Below are 11,797 nucleotides of genomic sequence, written 5' to 3' on the forward strand. Positions count from 1 at the left end.
ATCCCTGGGGAGGGTGGGGCCTTGCTCTGCGCCTGCGCTCTTCACACGCCTCCTGCAGGGCACATTTGGTAAAGTTCGTGCATTCAGGCTGCCGCCAAGCACAGGGAGTAGCACAGCTAAGGAAAAGGGCAAAAAAAAAATGGCGGACGGAGTGGTTTGGCGACCCCCGTGAAATGGTCGTGCGACCCCAAATGGGGTCACGACCCACAGGTTGAGAACCGCTGACCTAGAACATTTCATTGTCCTCATGTAAATCACCAATATATGGGATCGAAAACCACTGTCTGGATGGAACATGCTAAGACAGATTGACTTCCAGATTGACAAAGGAGTGAGAAAAGATTATATACTTTCTTTTCAGCCTATATGCAGAATATATTGCAGGAGTCTAGAATGCTAAAAGATAGACATAGTTTTAAAACTGGAGAAGAAAGCATTAAATAACCTGCACTACGCTGATGACAGTACTGTGATAGCTAAAAATGCAAATGATCCAGCTCTTGGTAATTAAAGTTAAGGAGCATAGTAAAAAAAAATGAGACTGCAATTAAATTTAGACAATTCGATTAATGACAAAAAGTACAGCAACCAGCCTTAGAGCTGACAATGACACACTGAAGTGTTGGAAAGTTTCTGCCTTTTAGAATCAGCTATTAACAATAAAGGAGTCATAAATCAAGAAATATATCACAACCTAGGATTTGATAGATCAACCATGAAAGCCTTGGAAAATAAATTCAGATACCGTAACATACCTCTATTTGAATAAGGCAATGGTTTTTCTTATGACATTCAATGGAAGCAAAAGTTGGACTGAGTTTTGGTGTTTGAGAAAACTCTTGAGAACACCATGTACAGGCAAGAAAACAAATGAATGGATCTCAGAACAAATCAGTCTGTTTTTACTTGAGACATAAATGACATGCTCAAATTATTGTATTTTGGATATATTATGTGAAGATCCAGCTTCTTTGAAAAGTCTATAATGTTGGAGAAGATGAAAGGAATGAGGTAAAGAGAATGGCTGGCAGCAAGGTGGATGGATTATCTTACAGGGCAGATGGATATCCTGTTGGAGGACCTGAAGCGCCAAGTTGAGACAGATAGTTCTCAAGAGATTCACTCTATGTAATTGCTAGGAGTTAACACTAACCTAATGACACCTGATCTATTAATCAGTCATCCAATGTTATTTATTTGGTAAATGCAATATAGCGGCCCAGCTCATATACTTGACTCGGAACACCATGTAAAGATAAAAATTCAAAATAGTGTAACAAAATAACAAAGTAACAAAACAACAAAAACATTATAAACAATTTAAAAAAACAACCCAATCTCTGGGAGAGTGCACTCAATTTCTTTAGTAATAAAGCCATTTTGTGGGCTATATACCTGTTACCAGATCCTCATGCCAGATGGCAATGCAATGTTTTCAGGCCCTTCTGCGAGGCCAGCAAGGTTAGAGCCAATCTGAGGGAGAATAATGTTCCGAAGGCATGCCATGGCAGAAAAGACTCTCCTTCTGGGTCCCGTCAGATGACACTTGGGGGAGCTTCAAATTGGAGCTGGTTAATTAAGAGCTAATCCCACCTCTCCCCTGTGCCTCTGGCTGCCCCCTTCTTCATCTTGTGTCGGTGATTTTATTCTTTTTGTACTGTGATTTTATTGGGTATATTTATGTATGATGATTTTAATGTCTTTATGTTGTAAGCAGCCCGGAGTAGCTTTGAAATGAGATTGGCAGCAAATAAATTTCATCATAATAATTTTTTTCTGGACAGGAACTGTCACATGCCCTTCCTATTGGATCTGATGGAATGGGTAGATGTGATTGGGGAGAGGTAGACCCTCAAATAATCCAGTCCCATGCCATGTAAGAATTTGTAGGTCATTACTAGCACTCTGAGTTGAACCCAGAAGCAAACTTGCAACCAATGTAGCTCACAAAGCAACATCTGCTGATCTAGATGGGCACCTAGCTGACCACACAGCCACATTTTGCACCAAAATTTTCAAGTGCTCTTCAAGGACAGCCACATATAGAATGTGTTACGGTAATATATTCTGCAAGTGTGCACAGAGTCACAGAATTACCTTTTACAGAAAGCCACGTTAGTAACGATCTGCTTTTTTAGAGGTATAAAAGCATAGCAACTATGAAAATAAATACCTCTTTCCTCTCACAGAAACTGCTCTAAGTGCCTGAACACAAGCAGATTTTGGTTAGAAAAAAGATCCTTATTGAAAATACTCTTCAGAACAAAGGACCGTATGCTTAGCTTTTTATATTTCCAAGAACTTCAACTTACCAATCACTCATGAACATTTGTTGGAGTTCTTCATTAAAGGCACAAGGATGACTTTTTCCAACCATTTTTCTGTCCGCTCCAATTCGAGGAAAAAGTGGTAGCCATGGGAAGAAGGGGTGAAGCCAATACACTAGATTTTGCTGGAAAGCACATCGCAGTTCTGTGGAAAGTTTTGGCTCCTAAATATCAAAGTACAGAACTTATATTTACATTTTTAAAAGGCTATTTTTAAGTTATTTTCAGCCATTCAAAACCCATCAAAGACTGAGATAGACCTGCAAGCCATTAAGTGAATCTTGTAGAAAATATGGTAAGCAAATAAATACAGTATGTGAAATGTCGATTCAACAGTACCTGATTTTAATACAAATTTGGATCACAACTGGAAATGAATTGCAATTGGATTAATGCCCAGTTATCAAAAAAAATATCCAAAGGGTTTATAAGTTGAACATGTTTTAAGAGGAGGAGGATAAGGTTAGTATTCTAGTGCATTTATGTACTATGGCTTATTTGTAATGTTGCTTTGATTTAAAAACAACTTGCTATAACACTAGATTCAATTTGCATAATACATCCTCCTGTCCATCAACTATATTGGATAAAGATGCTGTCCAAGATCACTGTGGATGCACTTTCATTCATACTGTAGTTTTGGAGAAAAGTATAAAGAAGATAATTGGAAAAGGATTTTTAGAAAAAGTCATGTAATAAAACACAGAGAATAGCAGCATTATGATATATTTCCACTTTTTCAAGGAATCAAAAAGCAATTTCTGGTATTCCATTTTAAGTCCACAAATGTTTATAATATATAAAACAAAGTTAACATTTTTAATATTTTTGCACCTTGCCATAATCTGCAAACAACTCTACCTTGGTTTCAATTTACTTATACAGATTAGGATTTATTTAAATAGCTTGTTTGCATTTAAATGCCAATTATCCTGATAAGGGGACATAATAAAATAATTTGGAAGCTTTGCCATTTTTCTTGTAAAGCGGAACAGAAATTTTTAAAAAATCTACAGCTAGTCTACCACAGAACAGAATATGCCGTTTTTATAAAGTTTAACCTTTATGTGGTTTTTGTGATGATGATTCAGAACATTTCTTAGAAGCAGATTTTATATCAAAGATAAAATATCTTACACTGTACCAAAACATATTGGGAGAAGTTAACAATAGTTATTTTCTAAAAGAAAATATAAAGGCAGCAATTATTCATACTTACAGAAGTATTTGTGTGCCTTTTAAAGACACATGAAAATATGACAGACCTTATATTAGCAAAACTAACTTTAGGGAATAATTTATTTAATATATAGAAACTACTATTTAGTTTGTTGTAACCATAATAATTATAAATCAGGAAAAAAGGAGACATAGCAACATAGATTTAATTAAAAGTCTAGCTGACGAAATGGAACCTTAGTGGTTCCCAAAATAAAAAAGTATGTGTGCTGATGCTAACTGTAATTGAATAAAGAGAGAATATTCTGAAAATTTTATTTTCATATAAAATATTTATATATAACATATAACCAGATGGGTGACCTTGGGCCAGTCACACACTCTCAGTCCAATTCAACTCAAAGGGTTGCTATTTTGGGGAACAGAGGGTGGAAAAGTATATTAGGTCAGAGGTCCCCAACCTTTCTGGGTTTGCCGCCCAGAAGGAAAGGGAAAGCGTGCGTGTGAGGCTAACGTCCACACGATACTCACCATGACACTAGTGCGAGGGGGGAGTGAGTGTGCACACACACACACACAGTGGCCAGCCACTCATGTGGCCCAGTGGCCAATAGGCCACGGCCCGGTAGTGAGCCGCAGTCCACAGGTTGGGGGCCCCTGCCTTAAGTTACTTATTAAATAATAAAGATGGCATAAAAATTGAATAAATAAATGTTGGGCTTGCACTATAGGAAAAAGAAGCAGAGTAGGTATTAAGTATCTACGCTATTGTGGATTTTATATGCTTATAAAATAATTTTGAATTTCACTTGGCAACAAACTATCACTTAGTACAGTTCTTTCCAAGCAGTGCAATCTACTCAAAGTAAGTTGTCAGTGAAGATGCAATATTCTACATGGGCTGCATCTTCTGGGCTAACGTACATGTTACACATGGTGACTGTGAAGTTAACAGTATTACTATAAGCTGTATTGTCCAAAAATGCATAGTGAAGAAACGCTTTATCAAATAATCCATTTCTGAGACCACTAAAAAAATGGCTTCTAGAGCAGTGCTATATTGTGTGCTTAAGTTTTCAGAGAGTATGCAGCTTCATCCAAAATAGGTAATCTCTCTAGATCCCAGGTAAACATAATGCAGTATCTTGTCAGGATTCATTTGTGTCCAAATACTCAGATGATACAGAGAAACAGATTTGGTTGTCAACAAGCTACTGATGTGACATGTTGGCTCCGTATCAATATGCAAATAACTACGTATACTATAGATATTAAAAAGAACTAAAGATAGGTTGGAGTCTTGAAGAATTCTATAACTTAATTGCTACAGAGCTGAGCGTTAGTCATTTTGAGAATCGCTGAGCAGGCAAGAGCAGTGTTGTCTGAACCAACAAAGAATACAACACTTTACCAAAAATACTGAGAAATTAGGAGGATCATCCCTTCCCTAAAACAGTTTATCATGGCAAGTAAGGTTTATTTACTCCCATACCCTAGCCTATCCAAATTAAAATAGTTCCCCAATACTTGTTTTTTCCAAGAATTTATAAATCTGCCTGCTGTTAGCATGATTTGAATCCTCCATAAGTGATATTCGTAACTGTCTAAGAAAAAGATATTAGTGATTCCGGGAACTGGCACCATTCGTTGAAACACAGGCATATTTCTGCATGATGTAACATCCTGAATGTCACAGATAACTCAATAAGGACCCTTAAGACATCCCCCTTAGATTCATAGAATACTGAGAAATTTGTTCAACAACATTAAACATGGTACAATTGAGATTTTATTGTTTTGTTCACTAGATAGCTGTAAACATTGAGAAATAGGCAATAGAGGTGAATTAGAAAGATATGACTCCGGTAAGTCTAAAATTTCACAAATTTCTTGATTTATATTGTTAGGTTTTATTCAAGTGGTCAACGTTAAACTTAACTGAGAACATAGCTGACGTCTAAGGTCAAGTAATTAGGTTGTCGTAATTCGTCGTATTGGATGGACATATGAAACCCCATTCAAATAATTACAACGAGATGTTACGACCTATATAGGAACCCTTTCTTCTTGAGCTTTTAAGTGATCTGCCCATGCAAATGATTGAGAAGAAGTGACTAGAAGACGAGTTTTAATACTCCAATCTGCAGGAAATTCAAAACTTGGCGAAGAAAGAACATCAGTATTGGAAATGGCCAAACAAGAGTCCTTAAAAAAATTGAACAAAGTATAAGTAAGCAATGAAATCAATAAAATGCCATCAGTTAGGTGTACAAAGAAGACATCCTACTTTTGCCAACATTAAGCGTTATCATTTTGGTTCTGGATTTATACTAGACATGGGTAATATTGATTTATAAATCTAGATCTAACTGCACAAGGAAAAAATTCTGATTGTAAGAAAACATGCATGGTTGCAAGAGGTCTATTTATATGAAAGATGACTATGTACATACAGTCTGTGCAAAGCAGCACATGGGGATATGCAAATACCCAGAGTAAACAACCCTGCACTCTCGAATTTTAAGTGTTTTCATATTTAGAAATTCTAAAATTAAAAATGATACTTACTTTGATCAGTGTTTCAGCAGTTGCTATTTTAGAAAGCTCTTCTTTACATGTGAACCCATCTTTGCCACGACTTTTTAAAAACTAAAAGAAAAAAAATTAAACCATATATTGCAGTTTGTAACCTATTACCATTGTCTGTATTAAACTTCATAAGAACGTCAAGTTTCAGATTCCTGCCCTGTAGCAAAAAAGTACAAGAAGATATTGGAAGCAGGTGATCACTATAGTGACAATGGCAAAGGCATCTGTGTGAGAGAAGGCAATGATAAACCACCTCTGCATTCTAACCAAGAAAACCACATGGACAGAAAATATAACATGATTGGTGATATACTGCCTGGTGATGGATCCCTTGGAATGAATGGCACTCAACATACTACTGAGAAAGCTGAGGATTTTTCAGAGTACAAATGGTGTTTAAGATGTCCCACAGGCTTAATCTAGCCACACCCAATTGCTGATGTTGCCATACAGCAGTGGTTCTCAACCTTTTTAATGCCGCGACCCCCCAACCGGTCGTAAGTCGAGGACTAAACCGGTCGTAAGTCGAGGACTAAACCAGTCGTACGTCGAGGACTACCCAACCAGTCATAAGTCGAGGACTTTCCCTGCCCGGGAGCACCACGCATGCGTGGTTCCGCCCCCTGCGCCAGCCGAGGCGTAGCTGGCAAGCGGCAGAGACGGAGCAGGCCGACCACCAGCTGGCCCAGCCCAAGGGAGGTAAGGCACCCGCCGGAAAAGGGGGAAAAATGGACAAAAAAAATGGTGGACAGCCTTGCTTGGCGACCCCGTGAAATGGTCGATCGACCCCAAATGGGGTCGCGACCCATAGGTTGAGAACCGCTGCCATACAGGAAAAGAAAATCTGAAGGTGCAAAGGCAGAATTATGGTAGAATGTTGAATATAAGAAGCAGGAACATGGGAAAACTCAGCAAAGTGAAAAATGAAATGACTACAAAATGAAATCTTAGGCATCAGAAAATCAAGATGGGATTGGGATTGGACTTTTCAGTCAGAAGATCACATTTATTAGTCAGGACATACAAAACAAAGAATAGCATTGTTTTTATAGTTAAGGAGGAGACAACAGAAACACTACTTCACTGCAATGCAATCAATTATTGAATATCTGTTAGTTAGAACAACTTTTAGATGATAATCATTCACCTTTATGATCCAACCAGCAATCCAGAAGAGGAGGTAGATGATTTTTATGATCAAGTTTGATTTGAAATCAACAGAACATGCAAGCAAAATGTGCTGCTTGTGACTGAAATGTCAAAACTGGAAATACTAAAGAAGAAAATGTAGTTATATTGGCTTTGGAAACCAAAATGAAGCAGGAGATTGGCTTATCATTTTCTGCCACTCTAGTGAATTCTTCCTAGAATTCTGTCTTCAAACAACTAAATTGACCCCTATACATGGACATTACTAGACAGAGTATGTAGAAATCTCATTGATTATATTATTGCTAAAAGGAGGTAGAGGAGCTCAATTATAACATCAAAGAATTGGAGAGGTGCTGACTGTGGAACAAATCATGAACTTGTCATATGCAAGTTCAAAGTTAACAAAGAAAAAAATCTAGTCAGTTTCTAGTCAGTCTTGAACATATATCCACCATTTTCACCCACAACACCAGGAATTCCTTTGAAGTCTCGAACCTGATTGACAGAAAATTCCAGATGAGCTGTGTAGTGAAATTAAAGAAGTCATTAAAGCTGAATGCGAAGAGACTGACAAAAATAAAGAGAATAAAATAAACTGGTTTCAGAACAAACTGCGGAAATTGCCACAAAGAGAAGCCAAAGTCATGAAAAACAAAAATCTCAGAAAGGACCTTAAGGAGTTTTAGAGAGCTGTTAGAACAAGGGTATCAAACTGCTGGCCCACGGGCCGGTTTCATCATACCGAAGCCGCTCCCACCCCATTGCCGGCAATGCAAAAAGAGTCGCGATACTTCATGACATGTCACATGACGTGGCGAGTTTTACACCCATGTGTTAGAACAGTGGTTCTCAACCTTTTTAATGCTGCGACCCCAACCGGTCGTAAGTCGAGGACTAAACCGGTCGTAAGTCGAGGACTAAACCGGTTGTAAGTCGAGGACTACCCAACCGGTCGTAAGTCGAGGACTTTCCCTGCCCGGGAGCGCCACGCATGCATGGTTCTGCCCCCTGCGCCGGCCGAGGCGTAGCTGGCAAGCGGCAGAGACGGAGCAGGCCGACCACCAGCTGGCCCAGCCCAAGGGAGGTAAGGCAACCGCCGGAAAAGGGGGAAAAAAATGGCGGACAAAAAAAATGGCAGACAGCCTTGCTTGGCGACCCCCATGAAATGGTCGATCGACCCCAAATGGGGTCCCGACCCACAGGTTGAGAACTACTGTGTTAGAAGATACAAGAAGCAGTATTACAACATCTGTACAGATACTGAAGAGGGAAACAGATGTGGAGAAACAAGGACAGTTTTTCAAAAGATCTCTGAATTCAGTAGTTCCAATCTTGAATTGGTAGGCTAAAAGACTCCAATGGACAGATAGTTATCAATTCAAAGGAGATCAAACTAAATAAGAAATGTATATTAAAACATTGTACAGTAGAACTGTCAACATTCAAGATACCTTAGAAGATATTTCCTACTTATAATCTCTATTACTAGATGAAGTTAGATCAGCACTCCATTCATTACCACATCAGAAGGCTACAAGAACTGATAGAATACCTACTGAAATAGATAGGCAAGCAACTGAAGGCGATTTGATCAAGATTCCAACCAAGCTTTGACAGTAAACCTGGAGAATAACACAATGATCAGCAGATTGGAAGGCTTGCTCCAGCTTGGGAAAGAAATGGGACAAGGCTATATACTCTCCCATTATGTATTCAATCTATATGCTGAATATATATTAAAGGAAGATAGATTGGAGAATGAGGAGTGTGGTTTTGAAGTTGGACGAAGAAATATCAATAACCTGTGCTATCTGATGACACTCTCAGGTACTGTAATTCTTGCCCATACATTTATTTAATACATTTGTTCAAAGTTACAACGGCACTGAACAAGGGTACTCCTTATACCGTGTTTCCCCAAAAGTAAACCCACCCCCAAAAGTAAGCCCCAGCTGATTTTTTGGGGGCCCGGCCCGGCCCTAATATAATCCCCCCTGAAAATAAGCCCTACTTAAGGGCCTGCACGGACAGCAAAGCCAATGGGGGAGGGGGGATCCGGTATACATCCGCCCGGCTTGTTCCATGGCCTCATGGCAGTGGCATTGGGCGCGATGTGCGAGGTGGCAAACGGCCAGCTTTGGCATGATGTGGCTGTTTGCCGCCGTCCGCAGCTGTTTGCCACCTCGTGCGTCACACCCAATGCAACTCGCAAAGTTGGAATTGATTGATTGACCTTCCCCCCCCCCCAAAAAACTTCATTTCCTTGAACACGGCGGCGGATTGCGAAGGAGAAACGGCATGGGGTTGGGAGTCAGGTAAGGAAAGAAAGGCAATTTCTGGGGGGAGCGAGGATTTCTTTCCTTATCTGCCCCACTTGTTCCGAGGCCATTTTTCACTCAGCCACGTTGCTCTTGCCAATGGCCCGACCGCCCACTTCAGCACCTTCCCTCCCCGAGCCTCCGGCATTCCACCTGCTGCTTTGGTTGATCTGCCAGGCCCCACCTCAATGCCCTGCTCATCGCTGCCCCGGGGCTGCACTTGCACGGGAAGGGCACGCACCCCCCCTCCCGCCACCGTGCAGGGTAAGGTTGCTGCGCCCGCCCAGATGCCCTCATCTCCCCCAAGCGTTTTTTTTTTACTAACCTGTGTTTCAGCTGCATTCCGTTTCTCCGTTCGCTTTTCAGCCTTCACCGCATGTTTGTGGGACTATCGGACTATCTTGAGATCTCGTGAGAAGTTAGAAAGTCTGATTGAACTTTTTTTTTTTGTCCCACAAATACGCGGCGAAGGCTGATAAGCGAACGGAGAAACGAAATGCAGCTGAAAGGCAGGTTAGTAAAAAAACGCTTGAGGCAAGGGCATCTGAGCGGGGGCAGGTGTGGCAACCTTACCCTGTGCAACTTTGGCAGGTGTCTGGCAGGGGGAGGGAAGCAACTGGTCCACCACCATGCTAGCACCGCCATATTGCTTCTCCACCCCATGCACAGGCCCCGCCCCACCCCTGCATGTTCGCGGCCTACTGGTGCCGGTACCGGCAAAAAGTAAGCCCTCCCCAAAAGTAAAACACTGCTTACTTCAGAGCCCAAAAGAAAGTAAGACAGTGTCTTACTTTGGGGAAAACATGGTAGTTGCAGCTACTGCAGCATTCTCAAAGTCACATGATCTCACTTCCGGCACTTGGTGACCAACTTAAAATTAAAACATTGCAGAGTCCTGTCATGCCTCCGTCCGAGCCTGACTCTGAGGAAGACATGGAGTTCCCTGTTGAGGCCCAGGAGGGGGTGTCTGTGGCTTCAAAGGACTGTGGGGAGGAGCAGGCTGAGGCAAGCCAGGGCCCTTCAGGTTTGGAACAGGGAAGGTAGAGTTCAGGCGAGGAGCAAGGCCCCTCCCCACCTGATCCTAGAGCAAGGAGAGCAGAGAGGAGGAGGGAACAACGGAGGCAGGCTCACTTGCTTGCGTCCCACCCCACTCCACAAGGCACACCTGGGGAGTAGGATTTAAGGAGACGCTGTGGGGTGGGGCATTTGCCGGGAACAAATGTGAAATCTTGAGCTAGTGTGCTCTTGTAACCTGGACACTTTGTATTCTGGACCAGTTTGCTTCCTGCTGATCTCTCCTTGCAGTCTGCAGTCCGCAGTTCACAGGCAAGCTGGGAGTTAAAAGGATTATACGTTTGCTTGTTATCTGTCTTGCTTTAAGAACAGTGTAAACTTCCCTGGCTGTTTTGTTTGAACTCGTGCCAGCATATGTGGGGGCTGTTGGGTGAACATTAGCAGTGATTAAAAGGACTATTGCTCTGGCCAACTGATTGCTTTGCCTCCGTTTGGGGCCCTGGGTCATCACAGTCCCTTGATTATATGACCACCATTTGTGACCTTCTCTGTCAGCTTCCTACAAGCAAAGTTAATGGGAAAGCTGGCAAGAGATTGCAGATGGGAATTACACGGCTGTGGGATGCTTTGACCACACAGGATTTGCTTAATGATGCCAACAGGAACCGCTAGAACTGCCATCATAAGTTGCCACAACCATGTGAGTTCCTGGTTCCAATTATCATCAGTGAGGATTCCTCGTATTATAAACTGCAATGGATGTGAAAGCTCTGATAAAATAGAATAATAGTTAATAAAAGTAATAAAAGTTAAGGAGCAAAATGAAGAAAAAAAATGGGACTAACATTAAATAGAATGAAGATCAAACTAATGACAACCGGTAGAACACCCAGCCTTAAAATTAACAATAGACATGTGGAAGAGGTTGTGTCTTTTAGGATCAACCAACAAGATTAAAGCAACAAGCAGTCAAGAAATACTATATGTTGAAGGCTTGGAAAAGATTTTGGCTGGATAGCAGCCCTCTTTTTCTTTTCTTCAAAAAAAACCCAAAAGAAAAACAGAAACCATTATAAGAACTAACAACATCTTCATAAACAAGCTGAGCCAAATATGGAGAGGCACTATTCCCAGTCATTTTCATTCTCACAAAGAAGAGGGAGTCAAGCTATTCTCCAAGGCGCCTGAAGGCAGGACGAGAAGCAACGGGTGGAAACT

At 41.0% G+C, this 11,797-nt stretch overlaps 1 protein-coding gene across 1 annotated transcript in view; it reads right to left on the reverse strand.

Moving 5' to 3' along the window:
* Positions 1-11,797, reverse strand: part of DONSON (downstream neighbor of SON) — a 30,485-nt gene that overhangs the window by 18,078 nt on the left and 610 nt on the right. The window contains exons 2-3 of the mRNA XM_029284822.1: positions 6,075-6,155; positions 5,568-5,711 (exon numbers count right to left, since the gene is read on the reverse strand). Of these exons, the coding sequence (XP_029140655.1) occupies positions 5,568-5,711; positions 6,075-6,155 (225 nt within the window). The remainder of the gene's footprint in view (positions 1-5,567; positions 5,712-6,074; positions 6,156-11,797) is intronic.

The sequence above is a fragment of the Protobothrops mucrosquamatus genome, unplaced genomic scaffold, assembly GCF_001527695.2.
Source record: "Protobothrops mucrosquamatus isolate PMUCROS unplaced genomic scaffold, P.Mucros_1.0 scaffold_149, whole genome shotgun sequence".
Classification (NCBI taxonomy): domain Eukaryota; kingdom Metazoa; phylum Chordata; class Lepidosauria; order Squamata; family Viperidae; genus Protobothrops; species Protobothrops mucrosquamatus.